Here is a 27,702-nt window from a genome sequence, read left to right on the forward strand (position 1 = left end):
GATGACTTTATACCAAGGAATGGTAGGGCGTGTCCATTTGTTTGCTAGAAGTCATTTTAAGAGGATTCCTCTGATCTATAATGTACATTAAGGCCAGCCAAGCCATAGGAGAATCATTCATGCATATGCTCTTCCGGAAGATGGTCCAACCAACAAAAACGCCTTGCATTCGCTCAAACAAAAGCACCGAAAAGCACCCACTCAGCAAGATATGCTGAGACTATCTTCAGATCTCAGAACAGTGGGGCAAAAAAATAATTCAAAACGTAGATATATATCTCCAAACGCCAATAGAGTAATTTCCACTTTAGCCATTTCTCAATATGTTGATGAGTCCAAGTGCTCGCCGAGCAAGAGACTTATGAGGGATAGGATCCCGTGTTTTCACCCACTCGCCGTTAAAAGCATTAACGAGCCAGTCAGAAAGTCCTAACGTGGGAAGAATTAGCGGCGCTTAAACACGACCAATTTCGGAGGGAACGCTTGCACTTACGCTGATACACCATCTTGTTCGCGTTATGGAAATAGATACTGTGGTCTGAATCTGGATAAACATGGACATCGAAGTTCTTCACGCTGCCGAGATCGAGCTTATCCAAGAGGGTCAGAGTATTTTGTATATGCACGTTATCGTCCCCGGAGCCATGGACGATCATGAAGCGAACAGCCTGGTCGAGGGCGGTGACGTTGGAAATTGCAGAGCGGTCGTATCCCTCTGGGTTGTTCTGGGGGGTATGCATATAGCGTTCGGTGTAGATGGAGTCTTCCAGAGTTTTAGATGAGCAGTCTCATAGGTAAATAAACGCGGAACAGGCCCAAATGACACTCACCATAGAATCGCCAATCAGTTACCGGAGCTACAGCCATGCCATACTGAAAGGTTTGCCCAGCATCTTGCTCTAGTGTTTTCAGTGTCATGAAACCACCATAACTCCACCCCCAGATAGCCATGCGACCCGCATCGACATACGACCTTTTGCCCCAGGCCTTTGCGGTTTCAATTTGATCAATGGCTTCATAATGGCCAAGGTTGCCACGTACTGCGCAACGAGCCTTTCTTCCGATGAAACCTGTGCCCCGACCATCCACAGTCACCACGATATACCCCAAGTTAGACGCAACATAGGATTGGAAATCGACCTTGAACTTTTTGGTAACAGTTTGCGATCCTGGCCCACCATATAGATGGAACAAAACAGGGTATTTCTTGTCTGGATTGAAATTTGCGGGTCTTCTCTCCACCACTTGGAGCTCATAACCGCTGATCGTTATGGTCTGATAGTGTAAAGACGGGAGCGCATATTTCCTGGCCATATCTGCCAGCCCCGGGTTCTTCTCTATAGACTCTTCATACTTCTCCTCATTTGCGGGTGTGCTAATGACCTTTTGCCAGGGAATATCCGGACCTTCATATTTCAACAGAGCGTATCCCGCGCCTGCAGAAAGAGAAATGGAGTAATATCCTGCGGATTTAGTGTCTACGATTGGCTGTAAATCAGACCCGTCCAGCTTCACCGTGTATATATGGCGTTCTGTGGGGTTTTCTTTCGCAGCAACGAAATATACGAGTCCTCGTTTCAAATCCACCGCGGACGGTGCATCGACCACCTCCCAGTCGCCCGATGTGAGAACAGTCGGCTCCGAATTATCCATCGGTGTAAAATAAGCCAGATGCTCGAAGCCATCGTGGGGGATAGTTTCGATATATCCATCATGTGGCCGTCCATTCTTGGGGTCTGCTGGTACAAAATGCGTTGTCTGGGATGGCTCTACCCATCCTCCATCCAAAGAAGAGAAGTTCCGTGATCTGACAACCTTACCCGCTCGTTTCGCTGCATCGATCAACACCACGGAGAGCCGATCGCTCTCGCGGTTCGTCTCCCGAACCAGGACGTTTCCATTTGATGCCCAGGTAACTCCTATAACGAGGCGATCGTCGTCGGGTAGGTCGTCTTTCACGTCAACTGAGAAAACCTCCTCCTTCTCAACATCAAAAAATTGAATGTTCACAACTGGATTGGGGGCCCCGGCTTTCGGATATTTGATTTTGCGAATATCAGGATAGTTCTCCTCGCTCGGGCGACTGGGTTTGTTAGTGTTAGGAATGAAATATTGCACCGGGTATTCGGGAACTCTTGATTCGTTAGTTCGTAGAAATGCAACGAATTTCCCGTCACCATCCCACCATGTAGCACTGCTGTCAGAGAATACCTCTTCTTCGTATACCCAGTCAGGAATACCGTAGAACAAGTTCGTGCCCCCGTCCGTCGTGATCTGCTTCACGTTTTTGGACGGTAATCTTCGTATAAACATATTATTTTTTCTTGTGAAAACTATAGCATCGGAATTGGGTGACCAGGATGCTAGTTGTATCCCTCCGTCAAGGGATTCGGGGTCGAGAGGTTCTCCGGTTTGCGTTTCAACATCGAATATCCAGTAATTTCCGGTATACGAATGCCGCCAATTTTTTCGTTGATCCGACATGACAAGGACAGTTTTCAAGTCTGGACTCGGCCAGACTTTGCTTGGACGGACGAGTCTCTTCCCAACCATGAATGATGACTCTCGCATTAGAACGATTGTATCATCTGCCTTATTTCCAGGATTGCGGCTCCTGATGTCCTCCACACGCAGATATGCCTTGTTTCTGTCACCACCCTGCTCAAGAAGCAAGCCATCTGCTCCATTAGGACCTGGAAACCACGATATGTCATGGCTTTTTGGGCTCCAATTGCCAAATAAGACTCCGTCCAGGTCGAGTTTCTTTCCTCCTCTTCCTCCGGAGTAAATGCCTGGTATAATATTGCTCTCTCCCTGCGACACAGCGGCGTCTTTGCTAGAATCCTTGTGACGTCCCAGCAGGACAAAAAAGGCCACCAACCACCCGGCAATGCACAGCGTAACGATGAGTGTGAATATCACGCTCACTTTCCTTGGAGCCGACCATCCGCCTGCGGGGGGAACAAATCCTTCCTCCAAATCACCCTCCTCTTCATCATCATGGTATTTCTCCTGGTTTTCGGACTTTCGAGTACGAGCAGCTCGGCTACCGTGCGCCGAACCGTTAGCTCCACCGAGGAGCGCAAGGGATATGGAGGCAGTGGACGTCGAATCGATAGAGTCTCTCGACTTATCATCCCGCTCGGCAAGCGGCTGCATTTCCTCATCGTTAATTCGCTTTTCGACCCCCATATCGCAAAGGAATGTGGAAACTGAAGTTCAGCCGATCGGCGCGCTGAACGTGCTTTGGATTCTTCTGCGGTCGTGGAGTGTATGGCGTGTTTCGAGACCTAAAGGCTGCATAGGTAGATTCAGTAGAGTAACCGCAATGTTTCAGTTCGCTTTCGGGGCTTTTTGGCACATGGCAACCGGATATCGTCGCGACTTAAACTGTGGGAGCGAGCCAGCCGGGGATGTGATCCATTGATGCTGTAATGGGTCGCGAGCTAAACGTTACTCAACTGCACGACGAGGCTTGGCACAAAGCTTCTCTCCCCCAGCGGCTCTTGCTCCGGGGCACTCCGGGATATCAACATGATTCGTCTCATCTTGCGCTCCGTTGCTCTGAGCTCCTTGTAATTAGCGTCATTACAGTCAAAGCGCACGTCCACTGACGAGGCCTTCTCGAATGTCTCGAGCGTTAAGATCCCTTGGTTCGGAGCTTAATGAGCAATCTTATGCCTCCGCCTTCACCTGTATTATTTTCTACAGCACCGGTTTACACCGACAAGTGGTCGAAGAACTTGATCTTGCTCCTGATTCGTAGCCTCAGCTGCGCCTCTTCTGAATAACAAGGAAATCTGCGTCGTTGTATTACGCCAAAAAGGTAGCAAAACAAAAGTATATCAAACAGAAAAGTCAATAACACTCCCGTCAGACAGATGCATCATGGTTATATACAGTTGAATCAAGAAAATTTTCATCTTTGTATACATGTCCTTTCAGCTTATGAAACGGACAGAACTCCGGCTCAACAGAGGCTTTTTGAAAGAGAAAATGGGGGCAAACCCGGAACTTTCTAGTATACGCGCTTGAATGGTGGGACAGGCTTGCACTCGCTCTCGTCCAGCGTAGTCTGTGTCACAGCGCGGTAAGTCAGATCGACCTTTCCATGGGGTTCCTTCTGGAATGTGAGGGTATGCTTCATCCAGTTGGCGTCGTCACGGTCGGGGTAATCCTCGCGGGCGTGGGCGCCACGCGATTCTTTGCGGTTAGCAGCAGCAACGGCTGTTTGAGTACTACAGATTTTGTCAGTATACACTATCCTTGTGGACGGAATAATAACGGGCCCGGAACGGTACTTACGCGCAAGTCAATAAGTTTCTCAACTCAAGGGTCTCCACGAGGTCGGAGTTCCAGATCATGCTGCGATCCTTAGTTCCAACTTGCGCGAACATTTGGTCAACTTCGTTAATCTTGCGAACACCCTCGTCCAAACTCTCTTGAGTACGGAAAACGCTAACATCTGTCTGCATAGTCTTCTGCATAGCGTTTCTGATGTCGAAAGTGGACTTTGGTCCATCAGCAGTTCTGATCTTATCAAGCACTTCGATAGACTCAGCACCGGCATCGGCACTGATTTCCTTGTGAGGAGTGTTTGGAGTAGCATTGTCGCGAATCGTGTGGGAAACAGCACGGCCGAAAACGATAAGGTCGAGGAGAGAGTTGGCACCAAGACGGTTAGCACCATGGACAGAGACACAGGCGGCTTCACCACAAGCATAGAGACCAGGAACGACCTTGTCATTGCCCTTCTCATCAATGGTGAGCACTTCACCAGTGTAGCGAGTAGGAATACCACCCATGTTGTAGTGAACGGTTGGCAGGACTGGGATTGGTTGCTTGGTGACATCGACGCCAGCGAAGATGGAAGCAGTTTCTGAAATACCAGGGAGGCGCTCGTGCAAGATTTCGGGAGGAAGATGGCTAAGTTGGAGGTAGATGTGATCTTTCTCAGGGCCAACACCACGTCCCTCACGGATTTCAAGGGTCATAGAACGAGAAACGACATCTCGACTGGCAAGGTCCTTGGCAGTGGATGCGTAACGTTCCATGAAACGTTCACCATTAGAGTTGAGGAGATAGCCACCCTCACCACGAGCTCCTTCGGTGATGAGACAACCGGCACCATAGATACCAGTTGGATGGAATTGCACGAACTCGAGATCTTGGTTAGGCAATCCAGCACGAGCAACCATGGCCATACCATCACCAGTGCAAGTGTGGGCGGAAGTGCAGCTGAAGTAGGCACGTCCATAACCGCCAGTGGCTAAGACGGTATGATGGGCCTTGAAGCGGTGAAGTGTTCCATCCTCCTGGTTATATGCGAGGATACCTTTGCACTCGCCGTTCTCCATCAAGAGGTCAAGGGCGAAGTATTCAATGAAATAGCTAGCGTTGTACCGGAGAGATTGGCCGTAGAGGGTGTGGAGAAGAGCGTGGCCAGTTCTGTCGGCGGCAGCACAGCATCGGTACGCTTGGCCTCCCTTGCCAAATTCCTTCGACTGGCCACCGAAAGCTCGCTGGTAGATCTTGCCATCCTCGGTTCGAGAGAAAGGGCAGCCGTAGCCCTCAAGTTCGATAACACTCTGAGGAGCTTCTCTGGTCATGTAGTGAATAGCATCCTGGTCACCGAGCCAATCGGAACCTTTCACGGTATCGTACATATGCCATCTCCAGTCATCCTCGTGCATACTATTGGCCGATTAGCCTCTCCTTTCTGGAAATTTCCTGACCTTCGGGGGGACGAGACATACTTTCCGAGGGCGGCGTTGATACCACCCTGGGCAGCGACTGTGTGACTTCTTGTGGGAAAGAGTTTTGTGACACAAGCAGTATTGAATCCAGCTTCGGCCAAACCGAAAGCTGCTCGCAACCCGGCACCTCCGGCACCGACGACAACGGCATCGTACTCATGATCCTAAATTGGTCAAACTCACTTAGCATGTGGCCCAACAACGAAAGATTGCAGCGTTTCTGGGAGCGACATACGATCACTGGGTATTTTTTTGTGAGAAATGGCGAGGCTTCTTTCGCACGAAGGGGTTGGCTGGTAATGATTCGAGCTGGGAAACGCCGCTTATCAACCAATTGTATCGCAACGATAAGTAGATGGTCTTGCTCATACCTGCAGGTCTGCTAGATGAAAAAAGTCGCCTTTGATCTCTCAAAGATCTGGAGAACTGTAGGAGGAGGGTCAGCTGAAACAGTCCTTTCGGTGGAGCGCCAGGTGGAAGCGGGTGGAAATACTCTTGTAGCGGGAGCAAGGCTCCGCAGGCCGTTGAAGCTCATGGTGACCCGGAATCAGCACTCAAACAAACACAATAATGCAAGAAATCAGGAATTGCCCAGGTCGTGGGACGAAACTTCAGGAATTCTTCGCAGTTCGACCTGTCGTCGACAAATGCTTCAAGTTGCTATGGAAGCGCTCCACGAACGGAAAAGACTTATTACCTAAGCAGTCAGATTAGCTCTTCCGAGGCCGGGTCTGCTCCGACCAGCCAATCGCAGCCCGTCCTTAGGTCAGCTTTCCGGAATAGCCCGTAACAGGCACGTGACTTCTTTTTTCCCGGAACAAATATCGGCCTTTTTCGTCGCATCGAGCTACGTGCCGGGCAGAGGAGGTGGGAAAAGTTGAGGGGGCTTGCGCCTATGGGGAAAAAGTGATATGGCTATCGCATTATCGACCAAAAAAGAGCACTGAAAATGGAGCATACGTGGTCTCATTGTACATATAAATTCCAGGTCCAACCAATCGCGCCCAATCTAGCTTAAAGCATAAGTTCCTCTTAGAATTAAAAAAAAAAAAAAAAAAAAAGGTAGCTAGCATTAATAGACGGTAGCCTAGTTATACTGCATGTACGTGGCAGTGGAGTTGAACTTGAGGTTGCCCTTGATCACCTTGTCCACTGCGGCCAGGAAGTCTTTCTCCGTGGCAACCTTTCTGCGGGCTCTGATGGCGAACATTCCAGCCTCCGTCGCAACACTCCTTAGTTCTGCGCCAGTCGAATTCGGGCAGAGTCTGGAAATAAGCTCCCATCTGATGTCTCGCTCAACCGACATACTCTTGGCATGGATGCGGAGGATGTTGGCACGTCCTTCGAGATCTGGCAGAGAGAATTCGATCTTTCGATCGATACGGCCGGGTCTCATCAAAGCCGGGTCCAGCGTGGACGGTCTGTTGGTCGCAAACATTACTTTAATGTTCCCTCGAGCGTCAAAGCCATCCAGCTGCGTGATCAGTTCAAGCATGGTTCTCTGAACCTCGTTGTCTCCACCTGCTCCGTCATCGAAACGCGCACCACCGATAGCGTCGATCTCATCAAAGAAAATGATGCAGGCCTTCTTGGTGCGCGCCATTTCAAAAAGCTCTCGAACCATCCTAGCTCCCTCACCAACATATTTTTGAACCAACTCGCTGCCAATAACGCGGATAAATGTCGCGTCTGTTCTGTTCGCAACAGCTCGCGCGCATAGAGTCTTGCCAGTCCCTGGCGGGCCGTAAAGCAAAGCACCCTTCGGTGGGTCTATACCCAAGCCGACGAACCGTTCCGGGGATAGTAGTGGCATCTCAACGACTTCTCTGAGTTTCTCTATTTGTTCTTTGCAACCTCCGATATCTCCATATGTAACATCCGGCTTGTCTTCGACTGTCATCATAGTAACGCTAGGGTCGATCTTGGGGGGAAGAGGCAACAGGATTTGATATTTATTTCGGTCAACACTAGAAAATCACAGTTTTAGAAGAGGCTTCGAGGATAGTGACGCGGCGTAATACGTACCCGACACGCATTCCCTCTTCGATATCTGTTGGACTAACCCGTTCCCCTAGGTTCACGACGAATTTGGCGATTTGTTTAACGTTAATCACATATTTGCTCTTATCGGGATCCTTCTCATCGGCGATAATCTTCGTACACCGTGCAACTTGTAAAGGCTGCTCTTCCTGCATTCGTTGCCTATCGGCTGCAACATCCCACAGGTGTGGTGGTGCAAGACCAGTATCGGATTCCTAGGTTGACATAAGTATACTCAACAAGGCCAAAGGGCTTGCAGACGCATACCTTTACGCCGATCTTCTCATTTACACTTGCTTGTTTGTCTTTGATCTGCTTTTCGAGCTTCTTTAGAGCTGCTGCGTATGGAGCCGCACCGTACGTCTTGAGGACCTGGATATCCCTAGACAATGTAAGCACAAAGTATGCAAAAGAAGACAGGACCAACGAACTCATCGGTAAGAGGCGTTATCTTCTTTTCAGGCTCTTCATCGTCTGCAAAGTTCTTCCGATACTTCTCCCAATTTTGGCCCGTCGCGCTGGGCATGATGTCGGATGTGAAGGAACAAGGATGTCAGAGATTTGAGCGTAAGTAGGTTATATCGGCAGGGACTAAAGATCAGGATAAATGTCCGTCAGGTGGAGATTAAAAGTCGCTCAAATAGACGTTTAGTACGGTGGCCGTTAGCTGTCTTGATGAGCCAAAGATCTTCGTTAACAACAAGCTGGAGGTGGTAGCGTCAGAGCTCCAGCACGCTAGTGGCCAGGCGCGCCAAGCATCTCCGATCGAAATTCAGAGATTCCAGCAATAAGTTGAAATTCAATCAACGCCGCTTTTGATATTCTCTCGTCCCTCTGTATCCTGCTCTCAGCTTTCTATCCTTCTTTAACACTCGATACTCAAAATGGCGGCCGCTCTGGGAAGCCAGGGAAATGCTGCAACCAATGCATTCAAGGTCTGCCGCCGCTTACCGTGCTTGACTGAACCCTCTCAGATGCTGATAGCTACCAGGATAAAGAGAAGCCAATGGCTGTCCGCACAGCCAATATTATGGCTGCTAGAGGTATGTCTTCTATGCATCTTACGATTTGGCCGTATAGCTAAATAATCTTCCAAGCTGTCGCCGATGCTATAAGAACGGTATGATAGACTTCTGCTCAACTCCTGGGAAGCGGGGCTAATATCTTCAAGTCACTTGGGCCGCGAGGAATGGATAAAATGGTAATTTCATGTGCCCCCGGGGTAATAATTAATATGAGCTGACTGATATGGAGATCCAAACTGGAAAAGGCGAGACTATAATCGTGCGTTGTTTCTGAACTTTGAGGTTTCGGCCCAACTTCAAGGTCAGCTAACTGACGACGGCACAGACAAACGATGGAAACACAATGTTAAAGGATATGAGTGTGATGCACCCGGCGGCTAAAATGTTGGTAGATTTGAGTGCTGCTCAGGATGTTGAAGCTGGTGATGGGACTACATCCGTTGTTGTTATTGCGGGAAGTTTATTGGGAGCTGCTGAGCGATTACTTTCGAAAGGTATTTATCGAGTTCACTGCTCTTAGAATCAATAACCGAGTTTACTAAATCTATCCAGGAATTCATCCGACCGTCATCTCTGAGTCCTTCCAGAGAGCCGCAGCAGCTGCGGTGCAGATACTCCATGATATGTCCCAGCCTATCTCCCTTTCGGACCGGGCGACTCTTCTACAAGCAGCATCTACCTCTCTTTCATCGAAAATCGTTTCTCAATACTCGAACCTCCTTGGACCAATGGCAGTTGATTCCGTTCTTAAAGTAATAGATCCAAGAACCTCTGATAATGTTGACCTTCGAAACATCCGCATTGTTAAGAAGGTCGGCGGTACGATAGAGGATAGCGAGATGGTGGACGGTCTGATTCTCAATCAGCCAGTTCTAAAGAATGCAGGTGGTCCAACAAGGATTGAGAAAGCGCGCATTGCTTTAATACAATTCCAGCTGAGCCCACCTAAGCCTGACGTAATGACCCTGCATTGCCCAAAGCTCTTCGATGGTTGAGAGCTAACAGAATATCCAGATGGAGAACCAAATTGTGGTCAACGACTACAGACAAATGGACAAGATCCTCAAGGAAGAACGTACTTATCTTCTCAACATGGTCCGGAAAATCGCCAAGACCAAATGCAACGTTCTTCTGATTCAGAAATCGATCCTTCGTGACGCCGTTAATGACCTCTCGCTTAACTTCCTGTCTCGAGTGAAGATTCTGGCGATTAAGGATATTGAGCGTGATGAAGTGGAATTCATTTGCAAGAGCCTTGGATGCAAACCAATTGCCAACGTCGAGTCTTTCACTGAGGATAAACTTGGTACGGCAGACTTGGTCGAAGAGGTCAATTCGTCTGGATCTCGATACGTGAAGATTACTGGTGTTCGCTCTGCAATGGCAAGCCAGACTGTTTCTATGATCGCTCGTGGCGCGAACAACCTCGTCCTCGATGAAGTTGAACGTTCTCTCCATGATGCCCTCTGCGTTGTTCGGTGTTTGGTCAAAAAGCGAGCATTAATCGCTGGTGGTGGCGCACCTGAAATAGAAATTGCCCACTCGTTGGCGAAGCAAGCTCGCGCGTTGTCGGGTACTGAGGCAATATGTTGGAAGGCTTTTGCTGAAGCTATGGAGGTTATTCCGGTGACTCTAGCCGAAAATGCTGGGCTGAATAGCATCAAGGTGGTGACAGATTTGCGCCATCGGCATGCAATGGGCGAGAAGAACGCGGGCGTTAGTATCCGCAGCGGTGGAGTGAAGGATAATATTGCCGACGAGAGGGTTTTGCAACCATTGCTTGTGAGCACGAGTGCTATTGAGCTCGCAGCTGAGACTGTGAAATTGATTCTACGCATTGATGACATCGCTCTGTCGAGATAAGCGGAAAGAAAATGACAAACACGTGAGCCACTAGCAAGGCACAAGTCGCCTTAACCATTTTTTTGGGGGAGGCAGATGGGCAGGATTTGATGTTCTATTGAGGCACTGTCATCCTACAGATAAAAAAATAGAATAAATACATAATGATCAGGTTAATATCGTTGGCCAGCTCACATCCCATCCTTTTTTCAGGGCACATCACATTACTTTAGACAATTGGAAGCTCATCTGTTTTTAGGCGTCTTCCGGCTCTTCATTTTTTCTCACCCTAGCCCTTCTCCGCTATGCCGTACCCTTTTCCTCTTCTTCCATTTCTTTGGACTATCACCCTGGGCCACGCAGTATCCACACTCTATCTTCTCACAACAGGTCAATAAAGATTATATAGATAACTTGATATTATTTATATTTATCCTCCATAGGGGAATAAGACGAGGTCTATCCTAGCTAGGGGCGAGGCCTTGTAGCAATCGAACCTCCTTTGCTTGCTACTTAAATCAGAGTGTCATATTGACCTTGACATAACTTTATCATTGCGCAGGGGCGGACGTGAACGTAGAGCCGCGCTAGGAGATCAGATCCCGCGAAGTGCTTGGGGCCAATACTGAGAAACAGAAACGATAGAAGATGTAAAGGAAAGGAAATAGCAAACTGTGGCTACACTGCTAAACGATGCGCCGCAACATGGATTACTAAAATAGGAAACGGAATGCCGCCGGCCAAGACCAATACGACTACGGAGTAGAGCGGGATAATCCAAAAAATTCAAGATCCAAAAACAATATTCGAAAAGTCTTCTAAAAGAGAGATTAAGGAGAAGGGCGAAACCCCACGTTACACCATACCAACAATGTATGTGTCTTTTATAAGGAGCACAGCATACTAGTATAGTTGTATTAGCTTGAGAATGTCGTGCAACGCTTCTCCGGTATTTTTTGAAAAGAGTGACCGCACTTTGGAAACCAAAGATAGGCCTCACCAAGGCAATGGCCGGGGCCTGCATATGTCCTGTAAACCGCCCTAGATTGCTAATATAGATGTATTTAACAGAGCGCGAAACTGTATTTGCATCGATCTTCTTTCCACTCGGCTTGGTCTTCCAGCCGATTCCAACGTCGCGTCGCTTGTTGCCATGGAAATCTCCCATTGGCCTGACCGGAGCCAGTCTTTGAGGACCAAATTGCCCGGAATGACGGTGTGGCCTCCGTATGATGACTTGCGCGCCAAGTTGCATGGATCAGGGTTCAAGACACTTGTGATTGGATTCTCCGACCCGCGAGCCTGGGACGAGCTGCCTGCTAAACCCTTTTTTTGGTAAAGAATGCGGATCTTCTCCTGGAATGCGGGCGCTTAGAGAGTGATGTGGTTGGGCGTCTCGCTATTATCAAGAAGAGGAACAAGGTCCTTGATGCTGGCCGGTCTGGAGGCGTTCTCCTAGGATATCTCACCAGTATACCTTAGAAAAAGGAGAATGTAAGATAGTAGTACCGCCGGGTACTATACATACATATGTAAGGATTGCCGGTGACAAGGGTGTCCGCATTTCAAAGTCCACATAATAATAAGCATAACCGCTTGGGAGAATTGTCATGGAGCGACTTGCCTATGTTGTCACTGATAACTCTACAGAAGCTTGCATGCGTTCATATTCTGTGAGCTTTTCTTTGAAAGTTTGCTTCCGAGCGGTCCAGTTCATGTGCCGCATGCCCTGCTGTTGCAGCACCGCATCAAAAATCCTTTGTTCTGAGAACCTGAGAAATTGTTAAGCTCCCAGACCAACGTTGATATCTCTTCCCACATAAAACTAAAACTCCAGACATTGGGTCGTTTGAGATCAGCTGGTAGTGGGTGGAAATGTCAGTATATTTTCGCCGACAGTTAAATGACTGCCCTGCGGGTTATTCATGGTATAGGTGTTCCAAGGGACCCTTTGCAGGATGTTGTGGTGTCGACCCTTGCGACGTTGGGATTTGTCTCGATGCTCCTTTAGACGAAACAGTTATCATCTATGTTTCCACTGGTATGTTGCATTCGTTCCCCCTAGCCATAGGCGATCTTCATCGAGTGCAGAACTAAAAATGGTTTTGATGTTGCAGACTCTTTGTCCTCATCAACAACGAAACGTACGACAACAACACGCTACACCTCCAAGATACAGCTTCCTACATCGTCGTCAACCCATTCTACCGCCACTAGAACTTCCACCCAGACAGTTAGCCATGACCCAGCTAAGATAGCGGCCGAAACGAGTTCCCCAATACCAGGAACTAGTTCCCCAGCGCCTGAAGCCGGACCAAGCCGCTTCAATATAGGACGGCTAATCGCCATAGTTGTCCCGATAGGTGTTGCTGTGATCTTGTTACTCGCACTTGTATGGTTTGCGTCTAGGCGACAAAGAAAAAGAAATGTTGCGCAGGAGGGATCGCCTCCCGAAGGTTCCTCTAAACCCCCTTGGTTTAGAGGGAGTGTTTTAGCCTCTCGTGCTAGCTTATTTAGCAGTGAAAAGCAACTAAGCCATAACCAACCTTTATCTGGTAGAGAAGAAGGTGAGCAAAAGGCGACACATATTGGGTTGCTGGTTTGATCATGATACGTTTTTGCCTGGCTAATAAGTTATACAGGCTACCAAAGCAAAAATGAGATCAAAGATCTCTATGATAACAATCAGATTTTGTCGGAGCCCATGGCTCTAGCTGCAAGTTCCGAAACAAATGGCAGTGGATCTCCTCCGGCTGGGCTAGCTCCGCCTATGTATAGCAGTTTAGTAAACCCACCGCACGAGAATCAAGCCGCTGTGCTATTGGAATTACCGGGTTCCATTCCCCAAGGTCCACCAATCGAATTAGAGGACACGAGCTGTGATCGGATCACGGATCTTTCAGCTCTTCCTCATCAGAAGTCGATAAATACTCCGCCGTCATAAAGCGCGTCTTGTCCCGTTCTAAACCTCGGACAAGCAGCCACACCAAAAGGAACAAGGCCATTGAGCGCAACAATGCATTAGGCGGGTCATTCTTGCACCAGATATAATGTGTAGTTGCAATAGCGATAACAGTCTGGAGGATCCAACCACGTAACGAGGTTTATGAATCATAAAACCGAACAGATTGACTTGTTGACGCAAGTTATCCTCCTTGGATCTCAAATCTTGTTGGCCCTCAAGGACCAACATCTTCACGTACTTCCGACTTTCGCCCCAGTATTCCGTTGGCAAAGAAGAGTTGAAGAGCCACAAAGTGCTGACCTGGTGGATTGCACGCCTTTCCGATTTTCAAATCTAGTGAAGTCGGGTCTCTTCTGTGACAACCAATGTTCTGTAGTTATTATGTATTGACTGTTTGTAGATAATGATGATGAGCCACATTGTTAGCAAGAATCAAAGCCCAAACGCAAACCAGTACCGAGTAGAGATTATTTAGTGAAGCAGGCGGCCCGCTCGACGTTGATATCACGTGATTATCGAGGTCTCCAAAGTCTAATTTTTTGATTCGCAGCGCAACTTGAACGAGCAGCCAACCGACGAGTGACCGTTGCAATTCACCCACTTGACCGCACGTCTCCGCTCCGCGTATTGCAGACAAGAAGTATACTTACACAATGCTTTGCTCCCGTTGTCGCACGCATCTCCTCTCCCGCCTTCCGTTCTATCGCAGGTCGTCCGCTCTTCCGTCCTCCAGATGCTCCGGAATCATATCAAGGACTCAACAACGAACCTACTCGACTCCCACCAACCCCACACAAGCGACAGCAGCTGAAGACTCCGTCTCAACATCTGGGAGTGCCAATGACGCTACAGGAGCGGCTGCACCGCAAAAGGTGACGAGTACTGTCCCTGCCGGAACACGCCTAGCCGGATTAAACTATTTCAAAAACAAGCCCGAGGTCCTTGCGATGGACGACAGCGAATATCCAGATTGGCTGTGGAAGTTACTAGATGACCCGAAGGCGAAGTCGGCTAAGGATGGTTCTGGGAGTGTCGATGTCTCTTGTAAGTGGTGCCATTAGCGTATCTTTCTTCTTTCGCTGTCGGTTATTTCCCTGGTTTTTCTGACCGCGCGAATTGTGTTGCTTTTTATAGCGATGAATAAGAAACAACGAAAACGCCACGAAAAGAAAATGGCCGCTGCTGCTGCCTCTAAACCCCCAGTGATCCCGCTCCACGAACAGTCTATCGATATCATTGCGGCGGATGCTGTGGCTCCTGATGCCGCGAAGAACTTCGAGGTGGCTTCCACGGGTATCGAGGCCAGAAGAGCAATCACCAAAAGCTCGCGCGAAGCGAGAAGGAAGTCGATCAAGGAGTCAAACTTTTTGAAGGGATTATAAGATGCCGGCTATCGGTACTTAGCATGGAGTTTGTGGGCAGCTTAAGGCATGGTATTCTCAGCGGTTATTCGAGACATATACTGCTCGACCATCGTCCTCTGTCTGTGCCGGTCTAGCTGAATACCTCCGTTGTGGGAGAAGCGTCAAAGAGACAGGAGACGACGCCAAGGGCTACAGCATTCTCGAATGGAACAACGATAAGGGGGCAGGAAAATCCTCCATTCATCCCGTTATCAACGGGTGTATTGCTACGTTTCTGTATAATATGCGTTGATATTTGAGGTGCCTTTTCTGCATTTACGAGTTACTGGAGCATACAGGGCTGATTAGTAGAATACGATAAACCGATCCATCTTTATATCTCATACTCCGTACATGGTCGGTAAATCCGCGTTCTATCACCTGTGTTTCCCAATCAAATTGTGCCATCCATCGGAAAAACCATTGTTTGTGGACCCGAGGCCTACAAATATTTGAAAATAGAGCCATAGACACCCTATCAAAAATATCGTTTGCATAACGCTATTGGATAAGCTCAGGTGTATTCTCCCCTGTTGAATGATGTTTTTCTGCAAGCACTCACTGACCAATTGATCGCCCATCGTTCTGTGCTCCAGAGTGCTTCATATATTGCTAACACTGATTGGGCTGCGATGCTGGAGGATGGAATCCCCACTGCTCACTCTTTTTTTCCCTTAGGGTCACTGAAGAACCTTTGATGAACTACCGTTTAAATGCATCCTAACAGACCCTAGGCGCCATCGAACCTAAGAATGGCCAAGGGTGCTGAGTACAACACGGAGTAATCACTTTGAAAAGTCACATATGTCATCATATCAAGTTAATCGCATAGTTTGCACGTCCGGCTTCCATTCAGTTGCCTGTTACGTAGGAGCGGAAGCGTTTAAGAGAAACATCATCCATGCATAAACTAGTTGTTTACGTATGCAAGGTCCCTAAGTTTGTAGGGAGGTGCTAGATACATGTATTCATGAAAAAAGGGGGTAGTCAATTGAATGAATAGAAGAGCACTATGATGGCCAAGATATTCGCTGGGAATTAATAAAATGTAATGAGCAAACTAAAAGAGACCGAATCACAAGGACAATATGTCCCACTCCAATGGGGGGCCACTAACTCCGATAAAACCAAACCCGTCATCATCATGATTTAAAAAGGCGTTTGTAGGATAGAAGTTATATGAATCGGCGAAAATAGCCGAAGGTGCATCTAGGCCGCTATTCCTGACCCAGAGCCGCCGCGAACCCATCGAAATTGCCGTAAACCACCCTTAACGGCATCTTTTCCACACCCAGCGCCGGTTCTTGCGCCTGACAGTCCGTTGCCATTTGCATAAAGTCCCTGGCCGGCCTCTGTCCTTCCGACCTCCCGGCCTAGGACATAACCTGCAGAAAAGCTAATTGCCGAGAATAGGACAACAACGCCAGCACTGATAACCCACGTCATCACGGTAGGCCCCAGCAAAGAGCCAGTCTCAGTTACGGCCGTGCGGCGGGCCTTCTTTGGCAACGGTTGAGCAGCAGAATGATCCTTAGACGGGCTTGATTTTCGCCTTGCTTTGTTTGTGGATTTCAGCGGGGACCGGGATCGTTTCGAAGGTGGGGGCGGCGGTGTTCGGAATTGTGGTTCTTTTAGAGTTGTGTCGTTCTGATCGGAGTCATCGTCCCGCATAGCAACAGACTCGGGGACCAACCGGAATGTCGGAGGGTCTGACGACCTTGTGGCATTGGACCTTTCTGGGGCCGAACATTGGTTGTCCCGCTTCGGTAGGCCGCGGGCAGCTGCAGCACATGACAAAAGAGTAGACAGGCTTGCACGGAGCGCTGCATCATGATCTACATGGTGCGACGGAGAATACATGTTGTAGGGAGAATGTTGTTGCTGATGAGTTCGTGTCCGACGCGCGGAATGTAAGCCGGCTCGGGAGTTTCGACGGCTTCTCGCTCTATTGTCCATCGGGCCGGGTCCATAACCCGAAGTAGGAAAGTTTGAATGAGGTCGGGCACTAGTCTGGGAGGTCGGAGGATGTGAGAATACATTAGGTTGCGGAGTAAAAGCGGGAGGATTCAACCCGAGTGCTGTTGAGCTATCATCTTCATCACTCGAGAGAGCAACATCGGATGTTGATGGATTTCCTGGAATGAACGCGAGTGCTGGGCGTGGAGGTCTAGAAATATCTTCGTTTGAGCTGCTCAAAACGCGATCCGATTCGCTTTCAGTTTCTTCATATTCTTCCTGACTGCTTTCATTTACCATAGGCTGGCGATGGGAGTACGTTATGTCCAGGTCTTGGGGAACGATAGGATATCGGACGCCACGACCAGTGCGGTGCTGCTGGACCCTTAGTCCGGTTGTAACGATCTCATCGTTTGCTGTAGCTGAGGATAGGGATGAGGAGGAAGGTTGGGATGCAACCTCTATCCAAGAATCTAAATAATAGCCAAATGAGTACATTTTGTAATGGACAAACGGCGAAAGTGAGAGACAGTAGGGGGCCGATGTGCAAGCCAAGGTTTCAATAACGGAGGGTGTAACAGTATGCAAGGGGCCGAGAAGGTTGTCCAAGCAATTTTAACGATCGCCGGCGGGCTGATAGGGGGGAGGAGATAGGCAGTTACTCACCCTCGGACCTAGCTTGCTGGGCAGGAGATGTCACTTCTGGTCTTGTGCTGAAGTCCTGTGATGAAGTTTCACCACCTCTCGCAACTCGCGACCCACGCTCCAACACATCGCCACGAATTGATCCCATTGTATCGAGGTAACTCCGAGATTCAATGCTTTGATATACCTGTTGGGAAAGGTGGTTCAACCCAGGAGACGGTGCAAACCAGCAGCCCTGGAGTCAAATTAACAATATAGAAAACCCAAAACTCCTTCGCCAAAATTTCTGTCTCTCTAGCCCTCCTGGAGAATCATTCCATCACTGGAGAGCGCTGCTTGGGGACAAGGAGGTCAGCACAACCCCTTGGAAAGGCACAAAAGGTATGTAGCAGGTGACGTAATGCGGAATGGAAGTGGCTTGCGTGCTTAAACCAAGGGAGCGATGACCACAGCTTTCAAACCGATCACGGTCCAAAATCAATCTGCTGCTGTTCTCTGGCAAAGCAGGATGATTGATGGTCGAAAACGGTACGGGGGTGTTGATGATGCTGATATCAGGTGACGAGCTCACGGGATTGGAGGCGGCTGTGCATGGAGGAGTATAGGAAGCTGGTAAAGCAATGAGATCAAGCCAGGATCAAGGTCGACGCCGTCAAGCATTGAGACGGCCGTGAATCCTGAGGGATAGAGGACGAAGAAAAGGACAGCACTGAGAGGAGGGGAGCCATGCGGGTCGTCAAGAACCTGTCGCTTCGTCGAGCGCCGGGCTGTCTTGTCACCACGGAAGACTTATGATGCGCGGATGCGATAGGGTGTTTATGCGCCGTGGAAATACTCCGGGGATGAGCTCCACCCTCCCCGGTCTGGACGTGTCTGGACGTGTGAGGGATCGGCGGTTGGGATAGCGCGTGGAGATAGCGTGGATGTGGTGCGTGGTTCAAGCGGCCGACGGATCGATTGGTCGAGAGCCGGCCACATGATGCATCAATTACCCCGCTTTCGCCACGCTAGTCTACATTTGGGCGTAGCTTAGGGCACTGCATTAGGGCTTCCAAGCAGTCACCTGCAGCTGCAGACGGAAACGGCCAGCAGCGAGTGGATGATGGACGATCGCATCGGGCGTGTGCATGGAGAAATACGTCTTGATGGGCCCCTCCCCTTCTTTTGATTGTACATACAAACATACTGTCCTATTAATATTTCCGGAGTAGCAACACGAGCATATTGTAAATTAGACAAAGAGAAGAAAACCGAACACTTTTTAGTAGCCCAACGAAACAACAAGCATACTGATACATTACCTGAAAAGTAGTATGGGATTCACCATTTCACCCTTTGGTCGAACAGAGTGGCCTAGAAGGTAGTTTTCTTCCCTGAGAAATCTCCAAACCCTCCCCGGCTTGCAAAACCACCGCGTCCACCACGTCCACCACCCCGGGCACCGCCCCTGCCACCGCCACGGCCTCCACGGCCGCCGCGGCCACCGAAGCTGCCACCAGAGTTCTGTCGTGGGGTGCTAAAGTCCAAGCGCATGGCACGGCCAGCGAGCTCGGTGCCCTGCAGGGCGTTGAAGGCAGAACGGGCCTCATCCACTGAGGAGAACTGAACATATCCGAATCCCTTTGGACGACCAGACTCGGGGTCGGTTGGCAAACGGATCCCGAGGATGGAGCCATGAGACGAGAATGTCTCTTGGACAGCGTTCTCGTCAGCGTTGAATGAGATGTTACCAATGAACAGCGTATCACTCTCCGGGCTGGTCTGATCACCAAAGCTCTTAGCGCGCGACTGGGCACGGTCCCTGGCTCCGCCAGCATTCTGACGAGCGTTGGCGAAATCGAGGTTGATCGTGCGTCCATCGATTTCCGCGTCTTTCTTGGCCTTAAAGGCTTTGGATGCATCTTCAGCATTGGTGAACTCAACATAACCAAATCTGCCAGACGATTAGCATGGGAATCGAGTACTCTCGGCAGGGTTGTTTCTTACCCTCTGGAACGCCCAGAATCACGGTCGGTGACGATGCGGACACCGGAAAGCTCGCCAAAACTTTCAAATTCGGAACGCAGCCATTCCTCGTCGACATTCCATGACAGGTTGCCGACAAAGAGGTTGGAGCTCTCGGCAGAGGCTTCATCGGCGGTCTCCTTCTTAACCTTCTTCGCTACTGGGGTCTCGTCGGATTCAGCTTTGCGTTTTTGAGTCTTGGCTGGCTCCTCTGCTTCCTCGCTGGAGGACTCTTCGGATGACTCTTCCTCGCTGCCACTTTCTTCCTCAGACTCTTCTTCAGATTCTTCCGAGGCGGATTCCTATAAAATGTTAAACGGGGCTATAATCATTACGAAGTATTGAGCACACAAACCTCCTTAGTAGCTTTCTTGGCTTTAGCTGGAGCTTCCTCAGACTCGGATTCGGATTCAGATTCGGACTGAGAGGCAGAATCCGACTCCGATTCACTTGGGCTTGCTTTTACATTTTTCTTGGCAACCTTCTGTTCTTCTTCAGACTCCGATTCTTCTTCGCTTTCACTTTCACTCTCGCTTTCGCTTTCGCTTTCTGCGACCTTTGCCATTCCGCTTTTCTGGATAGGCTTCTCATCCTCCTCCGACGAACTTTCCGAGGATTCAGACTCGGATTCGGATCCAGATGCCGATTCAGATTCGGAGTCAGCAGCAGCCTTTGGCACGTTCACTTCGCTCTCGCTCTCACTCTCGCTCTCGCTGCTGGAGCTAACGCTCTTCATTTCCTCGTCGCTATCGGATTCTGAAGATTCCGACGGTGTAGGAGCCTTCTTTTTCTTCTCTAGCTTCTTTTCGGCTTTGGAAGCAACTTTCTTGGCGATTTCTTTGCTCTTGGCTTTAGGTGTAGTAGATGGCTTCGTCACGCCTCCATTCTTGACCTTGCTAAGAACTTTGTCGTCGGCCTTGGGAGCCTTAGTCTTGGATTTCGGTGCTTTCATGTTGCTGAACGAGACACTTGAGTCAGTATGAAAGCGCAACATTGATGCGGATACAAGAGCACATATGTTGGACTTACAACGAGTAATCACCAGAGGAGAAACAAGAGTGCAAATTTGCTTGCTTGAATTGGATTCAAGTGCGGCTGAATGAATAATATCACCCGATTTGCAAGTGTGCTTGACTTTTATCTGTCACGCACACAGCCGTTAGACCCCAGTTTCAAAGCCCTCAGAAGCCCACTTTCAAGTCTCAAGCCCACAGTTGACAGACAGGCACTTGATGGTAGCGCCGTCTATGTATAGAACCCACGGACAAGTCCCACAGATAGAATCGCAATTGCCCACAGCCCTCAGCCCACAGTGTTCAAAAGCCCACAGTAAGCCCCCAGGAAGCCCACGAAAAGAAAGCTATACGTACAAGTCCACAGCAAAAGTCCGCTTTGCGATCCTTTTCCTTTTTTTTTTTTTTTGACTGACACTCCGAGGTTTGATCAACCAAGGTAAGTCAGAGCTCTGAGAATCGAAAATAAATCTTCGAGACACAGAGTAGTGAAGGGCAGAAGAACGCGTTGCAAAAGAAAAAAAAGGAATTGACAGCAACGGAAGAGAAAAGCGAGATTCTGGCGGAGCTGAAAATTTCACGCTCACCGCCTGCGCCAACGCGGAGACTAGCCTGATTAGGAATAGCGCTCCATAGCTTGCCAGCAGTTTCGAGTCCCCACAGCCGGTTCCTGGAATCCTGCTGTTCGAACTCGCTCGTTCCCACGGCGAACATCGTCGGATTGTTCCAGGCAGAACCGAGTCAATTGGCGCTGCACGGGTTCAAATTTTAAAAGCGGCTCTTTCCATGGACGCTGTCGGCCTCCCTTGATGTTCGCAATGACGTCTCCAAGGCCGTCAACCCCGTCCTCCCACCGACCGCGAAAAAAGCGACGGCTGCTCGCCAGCGCCTCTTCGAGCACCAACATCGACTTGATCACCGGTCCAAATACGAGCGAACAATCCCCAGCCTTTCCGCTGGTATCATTTCTTTGGCCAGCACGTACTGGTGTTTCGCAATGGCTAATTCTTCCTATAATTCTCATGGCCGTCGGGTTGTTTCGGTGGGCAGTAGGACTGTGGGGATACTCAGGTAGAACTTCGGCTGGCTCCCGGATTCGCCGTTGGAGCCTGTTAAGGAGCCTTTCAGAGCTAACCTTTCTTTCTAGGACATGGCATGCCGCCAATGTATGGTGATTTTGAGGCCCAACGGCATTGGATGGAGCTGACAATTCACCTTCCTATTTCCTCCTGGTACTTCTACGATTTAAATTGGTGGGGCCTTGATTACCCGCCGTTGACTGCGTACCACAGCTGGTTGCTCGGAAAAGTGTATGACGCTACATATATCTCAGTACCTTTTCGATGTACAAATAACTGATAGTGACTAGAGGATCGCTAATTGACCCCTCCTGGTTCGCCCTTTACGTTTCTCGCGGGATAGAGAGCCCACTTCTCAAAGTCTATATGCGCGCCACCGTTGTTGTCTCCGAGTACCTTGTCTACATCCCCGCCGTCGTGATATTTCTCAGGAGATATGCCCGTGAGCAAAGGGTCAACATCTGGGCGGCTTCAGTCGCCCTCGTCGCTATCCTCATGCAGCCCGCGACTATACTGATCGATCATGGTCATTTTCAGTATAACACTGTTATGCTTGGGCTGGTGGTTGCCGCATCGGAAAGCATAATAGCGAAGAGACGACTATGGGCTTGTGTATTCTTTGTTGGTGCCCTTGGTTTCAAGCAGATGGCACTGTATTTCGCACCAGTGATCTTCTCTTATATGCTGGGCTCCTGTTTTACTCCAAAGCTCAGGCTAGGAAGATTACTTGGCATCAGCCTGATTACAATAACCGCATTCGCCCTGGTATTCGCGCCTTTGATTGCTGGGGCTGTTTATGACAATTATCGCGGTATCCCTATGCCAAATTCTCAACCACCCCTCTTTCAAAGCTTGCCGATATCGCTAAACGACTCATCTTGGCTCTATGCACCTTTGCTTCTGCTTTGTCAATCTATCCACCGGATATTCCCCTTTGCTCGTGGCTTGTTCGAAGACAAAGTTGCAAATATGTGGTGTGCCATCCACACGTTCTACAAGCTCTCCCGCTTCTCCTCTTCTACCCTCCAAAAGGCCTCTCTAGCTGCGACAGTTCTTAGCATTTTTATCCCTTGCATTACTATCGGACGGTATCCGCGGCCGGAACTTCTTTTGTTTGCTCTGGCAAACAGTGCGTGGGGTTTCTTCCTCTGTTCATTTCAGGTACATGAAAAAAGTGTGCTCCTGCCTTTGCTGCCGATGACGTTACTCCTTTGCGGTGATGGTGGACTGAGCAAAGAATCAAGAGCCTGGGTTGGTTTTAGCAACATTCTTGGAGCATGGACATTATTTCCCTTGCTAAAGCGGGAAGAGCTTCGTGTGCCGTACTTTGTTGTCACATTGCTCTGGGCATATCTTCTTGGACTCCCACCAACATCGTTTGATCTGTATAGAAACCGTGAAGGGTCTCGGGACCTGCACATTTTCACCAAACTGTTACACCTCGGGTGCTATTTATCGATGATTGTTTGGCATGTCTTTGACGCATTCGTTCCTCCTCCGCCGACGAAGCCGGACCTCTGGGTTGTCCTCAATGCCCTGATAGGGACGTCTGGGTTTGGATTAATCTACCTTTGGTGTACAGTAAAGTTGGTCCAGGGAGCTCGATTCACCGCCCAAGCCATCGAATCAACACATCCTCGGATTTCGAACACGAAGAAGAAGCAATAGCAATTTGAGCCCTACAGCTTGTTTGTATCTTTCCTATATTTATTCCGGAGACATCCGACACTGTGATACCCCTTTTCTTATGTACAAATTCTCGAGCTTCTTGTACTACAAGGGCAAAAACCATCGTCTATTCTAAGATTGGAGATGTAAGTGTATATCATAGAGGCACTATTATGGGAGGCAAAATATGGTATAAAGAAAAGAGATGGTCTATTCCACCCTTCAAACACAATGCGAAGACCTCTTATAAAGATAATGTACAGTTGAATCCCAAACGACCCTTATCCTGCCCTTAGCTGGCGGTTTCGCGAAACCAGCGTCAGTATTTATACATCCCTTCCGGAACGCCATTGTAATATTTGAGCACACTCAAGCCGATAACCATACCCAGAATTTCAAGTTAGTCGCGTAACGGTAACCGTGATCTCTCGAGACTTTGTTTCCCGTTACACCTTGAACCCGTAGCCGGCCATGCAGCTTCGGTATTGATCGATTAGGGATTTGCATTCCGATTCGGCAGGGTTGTCGGACTTGGAGAAGAGCATGCAGTCATCGCGAGCGGTCTTTTCGGGTTTGCAGACGCAGCAGGGCTATAATAAAAGAAGATAATGTATCATAGTTAGAGAGGAAGCGCAAACTTGATAGATAGGAGAATGGGGCATTATTTTTTTTTTCCGCTTCTGAACGAATGCCTAAAGTATCCATACCTTTGGCTTTTCTGTTTCGGAGTAGCATGGCTTTATGGAAGAATTGGCCGTTTGAGAGGTGACCTGGGCTGCAAAGGTGGTTAGTTCAATGTTGCGCATTCTTGCGGCGGTGGCGGCGGTTGCGGGACATACAGGATGAGATGGGGGACACAGCAGCGGACGACATTTTTGAAATAAAAGAACGACTTGGGAGCTTCCCGCCTCGACACAAGATTGATTGATGCGGAAAAGAGATCTTAGGAGAAGTGAGGTTATATATATCGTGATGAATCGAAATAAATCCGTTCAAATTTCAACAGCTGAGCTGAGTAAGCGGATTCCATGGTTTCCCGATAACTAAACCCGGGCCGACAGTTAGTTCAAGCCTGAACGTAAAACAAACTTGTGGCGTTACGGAGGACAAATGTTTATTTTCTTCAATTGTCGAACATTTGTAAAGGGCAGTTCATGCAAACATATGGCATTGCTTAGTATCGGCCGCGAAACAAAACCCAGCTGGCCCCGATTCTCGAGCCCGGCATTCCGTTTCGAATCGACCCAGCCAACCAACTCATCGTCGTCAGCTCTGCTCCGTACACGGCCTCTTTCCTAATTTTGACAAACAAGATCTCGTCAATGAGGCTGTCCATTTTTCATCCCAAAACGAAGAGGATCCCTTCTGGTTTAACACCATCCCCTCGGGATTGGTTTTGGCTACGGAGTACATATCTCGACATTCAATCTCGAGATTTCCAAATTGCTAACCGCTAAACTACATTTGGCTAGTGACGCCAAGAATTGACTGACGGGATGGATCATTATATTTCCGTTCTCTTCAGCCTTTCCAAGGAGAAAAGGCCGACGAGCTGATCCGCAGGGTATTGAAGCGACTCTGCATGAAAAATAGTTCTCGCTAGGCGTTTCCGGTCAGTGTATTCTATGCATACATATTTCCTTAATGAATGGGGGATATGATGCAAAATTTCGGAGGAGCACTCCCGAGTTGAACAAACTTAGCGCGGGAATCTAGAATCGTCTGTGGTGAAAATTGTTTGGTGGTGATCACTTGATGTCCCGCAAATCCAAAATATATCACAATCCTTATTTTGAATCCCTTGAACAGCACTTGACATTTTTTTTTTTTCCCCCTTTCTCTTTTAAAACAAGGAAACTATCTGCTATTCTCATCTCTTATAGCCATAAAAACATAGTTTCTTATTTACAACCTTCCATCACTTCTTGCCCTGCCATAAGACTTTTAACTACCCCGCCATGGCCCCTCCGTCCACCGTCTTCTCAATCCAAGATAAAGGGTTGAGATTTGACTCTGCCACCGACTTGGAACCTCACATCAAGCCTCTCCTTGAAAGCGACAATATCGTTACGGAAATTTACCTCGGAGGAAACACCTTTGGAGTTCCCGCCTGCGAGCTTCTGGGTAAAGCTCTCCGAACGCAAAAGAAACTCCACACCGCAAACCTCGCCGATATCTTCACCTCACGCCTCCTCGCCGAGATCCCACAAGCCCTCTCCTTTCTATTAAACGCGTTGCTAGATGTCCATACTCTGCAGACAGTTGATTTAAGCGATAACGCCTTCGGGCTAAACACGCAGGCCCCCCTCGTCGAGTTCTTACAGGCACACGTTCCTTTACGTCACTTGCTTTTGAACAATAACGGCTTGGGCCCAAAGGCAGGTACCCTTATTGCCGATGCGCTGACGGAATTATGCGCGAGAAAGATCAAGGCGCGATCGAATCCGGACCTTGGATACGAAGTACCCTTGCTGGAGACGATCGTGTGTGGTCGCAACAGACTTGAAAGTGGAAGTATGGCTGCGTGGGCTCGTGCGATAAAGGCTCACGGCAAGGGCCTCAGAGTTGTCAAGATGGTCCAGAATGGTATCCGCCAGGATGGAATCAAGCTTCTCTTGGACCATGGTCTGCGACATGCGCCCGAGCTAGAGTTACTCGATCTTCAGGATAATACTTTTACAGTCTCCGGCGCCATAATACTCGCAGATACGGTGACCGGCTGGCCATCGATTCGCGAGCTCTCTTTAGGAGATTGCTATCTCAAGGGCCGAGGTTGGATTAAAGTCGGAAAAGCGATCGCAAAGGGAAATAACAAGAAGCTTGAGATTCTCAGATTGATGTATAATGATATCAATGCCGCTGGATTGCAAATATTAGTCCATGCTGCGAAAAATGCGCTCCCCCTTCTGAGACGCATCGAGCTGAATGGAAACAAATTTGACGAGGATGACGAGAGCATCGTGGAATTGAGAGAGCTTCTTGACGAGCGGAAAGAAGCGAGAGGCAAAGAAGACGACGAGGAGGATGCGTGGGGCTTGGATGAACTAGATGAGTTAGAAGAAGAGAGTGAAGAAGAAGAGGAGGAGGAGGAAGAGGAGGAGAGCGAGGCAGAAGAGGTAGAGAAGAAAGCGGAGAAGGTCGTGGAGGAGGCTGAGCAGGCTGAGAACGAGAAGGTCGCTCAAGATGTCGACAAAGCTGTGGATGAACTCGGCGAGAAATTAAAGAGCACGTCTATTTGATCGGTAGTCGCCAGAGCTGTTACACCTTGATAGAGAACAAAGGTCGATTGCCATTGTACAGCGTACCACTACCCTTGATTCTGGAGGTTGAGCTTGATATTTTAATATTCCTGTCGAATAGCGACTCGATCCTTGTACTGGTTACACAAAAATAAGTTGAAGTAGAAAATAGAACTTTCTGAATGATGCCATGACGAGGACTTTTGCTAGACCTGGTCATAACTACGGACACATATGGGGTACAAGACGTCTTTAAGACAGCCAGACGTGTCCCGAGGTCCACTTATATTCTATCAAGATCTCTGTCGAGCATAATTGTGGTCTTGTTATGATGTATCATGTAACTCCATACCTGCAACCCCAGCATATCAGGTAACTAATAAGCTGGAAGACAACTCAAATCACCCTTCTCCGCGGCAAGCTTCCGGTTTCTTCAGAGAAATAAGTATCCGCTATATTCCCTGACCCTGCTGGTGGCACGCATCCCCTGACACTACGATGTGGTGGACGACAATTCTGCCAATGCCGCGCTTCCGCTCTTCGTGTAGTTAATAAAGTCGTCATTTATAAAGTTCGCCGCTTTGCGCGACTTTTTGAATCTTTATTGACTATTTTAACTTTACGATCCACAGACGTAACGACGGAGGAGTTAAATGAGAACTGCGGTTGCAATTTTCTGTGTGAGCGTGAGCCCGTCCGAAGGTGACATCGCAGTCTCACATGAAGCATATCCGCTTCGAGCCAGCAAGCTAGCCAATTTCTTCATGTCACTCATATTTCTCCTCGGCATGATGCAACCTGGACCCTGAATCCAGGCTTCGGCTATCCCTGCAGAACCAGGCTAACTGGGCCCAAGACCCCATTTTAAAGCACCATTGCGCTCATATCATGCCGTTTGATTCTTCTAAAATAATTCGTCGCTTGTCCTCCGTTCATGCTGGATCGTGACATCCATTAGTTCCTATTTGCTGGATCCTCAAAGGGCCGACCAAACAGCGTTCGCAACGTGCGTGCCATTTCCCCGCCGACTCTGCAGGACATGATCTGCACCGTGTGATGTGATCCAT

The 27,702-nt window shown here is 48.9% G+C and overlaps 11 protein-coding genes across 11 annotated transcripts; 5 read left to right on the top strand and 6 right to left on the bottom strand.

Annotated features, from left to right (window-relative positions):
- Window positions 1-25: 25 nt before the first annotated feature.
- Window positions 26-3,460, bottom strand: D8B26_001003 (uncharacterized protein). The gene is made up of 3 exons (XM_003070821.2): window positions 831-3,460; window positions 494-763; window positions 26-429 (listed from the first exon to the last, which is right to left on the bottom strand). The coding sequence occupies exons 1-3, from the start codon at window positions 3,190-3,192 to the stop codon at window positions 308-310; spliced, it is 2,754 nt and encodes a 917-aa protein (XP_003070867.1). The 5' UTR covers window positions 3,193-3,460; the 3' UTR covers window positions 26-307.
- A 292-nt stretch (window positions 3,461-3,752) lies between these two features.
- Window positions 3,753-6,399, bottom strand: SDH1_1 (succinate dehydrogenase flavoprotein subunit). Its single transcript, XM_003070820.2, has 6 exons — window positions 6,250-6,399; window positions 6,128-6,182; window positions 5,992-6,065; window positions 5,757-5,920; window positions 4,306-5,694; window positions 3,753-4,238 (listed from the first exon to the last, which is right to left on the bottom strand). Exons 1-6 carry the CDS (start codon window positions 6,289-6,291, stop codon window positions 4,019-4,021), a joined length of 1,944 nt encoding a protein of 647 aa, XP_003070866.1. The 5' UTR covers window positions 6,292-6,399; the 3' UTR covers window positions 3,753-4,018.
- A 269-nt stretch (window positions 6,400-6,668) lies between these two features.
- Window positions 6,669-8,466, bottom strand: RPT1 (26S proteasome regulatory subunit 7). Its single transcript, XM_003070819.2, has 4 exons — window positions 8,228-8,466; window positions 8,064-8,178; window positions 7,782-8,011; window positions 6,669-7,723 (listed from the first exon to the last, which is right to left on the bottom strand). Exons 1-4 carry the CDS (start codon window positions 8,320-8,322, stop codon window positions 6,844-6,846), a joined length of 1,320 nt encoding a protein of 439 aa, XP_003070865.1. The 5' UTR covers window positions 8,323-8,466; the 3' UTR covers window positions 6,669-6,843.
- A 138-nt stretch (window positions 8,467-8,604) lies between these two features.
- Window positions 8,605-10,856, top strand: CCT4 (T-complex protein 1 subunit delta). Its single transcript, XM_066123412.1, has 8 exons — window positions 8,605-8,731; window positions 8,788-8,839; window positions 8,894-8,916; window positions 8,968-8,997; window positions 9,051-9,080; window positions 9,147-9,315; window positions 9,374-9,777; window positions 9,836-10,856. The coding sequence occupies exons 1-8, from the start codon at window positions 8,681-8,683 to the stop codon at window positions 10,682-10,684; spliced, it is 1,608 nt and encodes a 535-aa protein (XP_065979486.1). The 5' UTR covers window positions 8,605-8,680; the 3' UTR covers window positions 10,685-10,856.
- A 2,414-nt stretch (window positions 10,857-13,270) lies between these two features.
- Window positions 13,271-13,607, top strand: D8B26_001007 (uncharacterized protein; the record flags this gene model as incomplete). Its single annotated transcript, XM_066123413.1, has 2 exons — window positions 13,271-13,277; window positions 13,306-13,607. The coding sequence occupies 2 exons, from the start codon at window positions 13,271-13,273 to the stop codon at window positions 13,605-13,607; spliced, it is 309 nt and encodes a 102-aa protein (XP_065979487.1).
- A 582-nt stretch (window positions 13,608-14,189) lies between these two features.
- Window positions 14,190-15,364, top strand: D8B26_001008 (mitochondrial 54S ribosomal protein mL54). The gene is made up of 2 exons (XM_003070816.2): window positions 14,190-14,672; window positions 14,763-15,364. Exons 1-2 carry the CDS (start codon window positions 14,282-14,284, stop codon window positions 15,008-15,010), a joined length of 639 nt encoding a protein of 212 aa, XP_003070862.1. The 5' UTR covers window positions 14,190-14,281; the 3' UTR covers window positions 15,011-15,364.
- Window positions 15,365-15,952: 588 nt separating this feature from the next.
- D8B26_001009 (uncharacterized protein) lies at window positions 15,953-18,405 on the bottom strand. Its single transcript, XM_003070815.2, has 2 exons — window positions 17,654-18,405; window positions 15,953-17,460 (listed from the first exon to the last, which is right to left on the bottom strand). The coding sequence occupies exons 1-2, from the start codon at window positions 17,778-17,780 to the stop codon at window positions 16,241-16,243; spliced, it is 1,347 nt and encodes a 448-aa protein (XP_003070861.2). The 5' UTR covers window positions 17,781-18,405; the 3' UTR covers window positions 15,953-16,240.
- A 355-nt stretch (window positions 18,406-18,760) lies between these two features.
- On the bottom strand, window positions 18,761-21,053 carry D8B26_001010 (uncharacterized protein). The gene is made up of 4 exons (XM_066123414.1): window positions 20,666-21,053; window positions 19,992-20,592; window positions 19,619-19,938; window positions 18,761-19,565 (listed from the first exon to the last, which is right to left on the bottom strand). Exons 2-4 carry the CDS (start codon window positions 20,586-20,588, stop codon window positions 18,986-18,988), a joined length of 1,497 nt encoding a protein of 498 aa, XP_065979488.1. The 5' UTR covers window positions 20,589-20,592; window positions 20,666-21,053; the 3' UTR covers window positions 18,761-18,985.
- Window positions 21,054-21,368: 315 nt separating this feature from the next.
- Window positions 21,369-23,396, top strand: ALG6 (Glucosyltransferase-like protein; the record flags this gene model as incomplete). Its single annotated transcript, XM_003070813.2, has 3 exons — window positions 21,369-21,720; window positions 21,797-21,959; window positions 22,019-23,396. Exons 1-3 carry the CDS (start codon window positions 21,459-21,461, stop codon window positions 23,394-23,396), a joined length of 1,803 nt encoding a protein of 600 aa, XP_003070859.2. The 5' UTR covers window positions 21,369-21,458.
- Window positions 23,397-23,530: 134 nt separating this feature from the next.
- On the bottom strand, window positions 23,531-24,340 carry COX17 (Cytochrome c oxidase copper chaperone). The gene is made up of 3 exons (XM_003070812.2): window positions 24,236-24,340; window positions 24,104-24,171; window positions 23,531-23,986 (listed from the first exon to the last, which is right to left on the bottom strand). The coding sequence occupies exons 1-3, from the start codon at window positions 24,267-24,269 to the stop codon at window positions 23,843-23,845; spliced, it is 246 nt and encodes an 81-aa protein (XP_003070858.2). The 5' UTR covers window positions 24,270-24,340; the 3' UTR covers window positions 23,531-23,842.
- Window positions 24,341-24,536: 196 nt separating this feature from the next.
- Window positions 24,537-26,828, top strand: D8B26_001013 (uncharacterized protein). The gene has a single exon (XM_003070811.2). It carries the CDS (start codon window positions 25,355-25,357, stop codon window positions 26,633-26,635), a length of 1,281 nt encoding a protein of 426 aa, XP_003070857.1. The 5' UTR covers window positions 24,537-25,354; the 3' UTR covers window positions 26,636-26,828.
- Window positions 26,829-27,702: the final 874 nt, after the last annotated feature.

Source organism: Coccidioides posadasii, chromosome 1, assembly GCF_018416015.2.
Source record: "Coccidioides posadasii str. Silveira chromosome 1, complete sequence".
NCBI classification, from domain to species: Eukaryota; Fungi; Ascomycota; class Eurotiomycetes; order Onygenales; family Onygenaceae; genus Coccidioides; species Coccidioides posadasii.

Excerpts from the sequence above, each read along its gene's own strand:
- D8B26_001003 (XM_003070821.2), bottom strand. The coding sequence starts at position 3,192 with ATGGGGGTCGAAAAGCGAATTAACGATGAGGAAATGCAGCCGCTTGCC. Across the intron at positions 764-830 it reads AACTGATTGGCGATTCTATG|ACTCCATCTACACCGAACGC; the intron begins GTGAGTGTCATT and ends AAACTCTGGAAG. Across the intron at positions 430-493 it reads GAACAAGATGGTGTATCAGC|GACTTTCTGACTGGCTCGTT; the intron begins GTAAGTGCAAGC and ends TTCCCACGTTAG.
- SDH1_1 (XM_003070820.2), bottom strand. The coding sequence starts at position 6,291 with ATGAGCTTCAACGGCCTGCGGAGCCTTGCTCCCGCTACAAGA. Across the intron at positions 6,066-6,127 it reads TTCATCTAGCAGACCTGCAG|CTCGAATCATTACCAGCCAA; the intron begins GTATGAGCAAGA and ends GGCGTTTCCCAG. Across the intron at positions 4,239-4,305 it reads AGAAACTTATTGACTTGCGC|TACTCAAACAGCCGTTGCTG; the intron begins GTAAGTACCGTT and ends CAAAATCTGTAG.
- RPT1 (XM_003070819.2), bottom strand. The coding sequence starts at position 8,322 with ATGCCCAGCGCGACGGGCCAAAATTGGGAGAAGTATCGGAAGAACTTT. Across the intron at positions 8,179-8,227 it reads ATAACGCCTCTTACCGATGA|GGATATCCAGGTCCTCAAGA; the intron begins GTTCGTTGGTCC and ends TACATTGTCTAG. Across the intron at positions 8,012-8,063 it reads ATGAGAAGATCGGCGTAAAG|GAATCCGATACTGGTCTTGC; the intron begins GTATGCGTCTGC and ends ATGTCAACCTAG.
- CCT4 (XM_066123412.1), top strand. The coding sequence starts at position 8,681 with ATGGCGGCCGCTCTGGGAAGCCAGGGAAATGCTGCAACCAATGCATTC. Across the intron at positions 8,732-8,787 it reads CTGCAACCAATGCATTCAAG|GATAAAGAGAAGCCAATGGC; the intron begins GTCTGCCGCCGC and ends GATAGCTACCAG. Across the intron at positions 8,840-8,893 it reads CAATATTATGGCTGCTAGAG|CTGTCGCCGATGCTATAAGA; the intron begins GTATGTCTTCTA and ends TAATCTTCCAAG.
- D8B26_001008 (XM_003070816.2), top strand. The coding sequence starts at position 14,282 with ATGCTTTGCTCCCGTTGTCGCACGCATCTCCTCTCCCGCCTTCCGTTC. Across the intron at positions 14,673-14,762 it reads TGGGAGTGTCGATGTCTCTT|CGATGAATAAGAAACAACGA; the intron begins GTAAGTGGTGCC and ends TGCTTTTTATAG.
- D8B26_001009 (XM_003070815.2), bottom strand. The coding sequence starts at position 17,780 with ATGGGATCAATTCGTGGCGATGTGTTGGAGCGTGGGTCGCGAGTTGCG. Across the intron at positions 17,461-17,653 it reads CCAGCAAGCTAGGTCCGAGG|ATTCTTGGATAGAGGTTGCA; the intron begins GTGAGTAACTGC and ends GCTATTATTTAG.
- D8B26_001010 (XM_066123414.1), bottom strand. The coding sequence starts at position 20,588 with ATGAAAGCACCGAAATCCAAGACTAAGGCTCCCAAGGCCGACGACAAA. Across the intron at positions 19,939-19,991 it reads CCAAGAAAGCTACTAAGGAG|GAATCCGCCTCGGAAGAATC; the intron begins GTTTGTGTGCTC and ends AACATTTTATAG. Across the intron at positions 19,566-19,618 it reads GATTCTGGGCGTTCCAGAGG|ATTTGGTTATGTTGAGTTCA; the intron begins GTAAGAAACAAC and ends ATCGTCTGGCAG.
- COX17 (XM_003070812.2), bottom strand. The coding sequence starts at position 24,269 with ATGTCGTCCGCTGCTGTGTCCCCCATCTCATCCT. Across the intron at positions 24,172-24,235 it reads TGTGTCCCCCATCTCATCCT|CCCAGGTCACCTCTCAAACG; the intron begins GTATGTCCCGCA and ends CCACCTTTGCAG. Across the intron at positions 23,987-24,103 it reads CCGAAACAGAAAAGCCAAAG|CCCTGCTGCGTCTGCAAACC; the intron begins GTATGGATACTT and ends CTTTTATTATAG.
- D8B26_001013 (XM_003070811.2), top strand. The coding sequence starts at position 25,355 with ATGGCCCCTCCGTCCACCGTCTTCTCAATCCAAGATAAAGGGTTGAGA.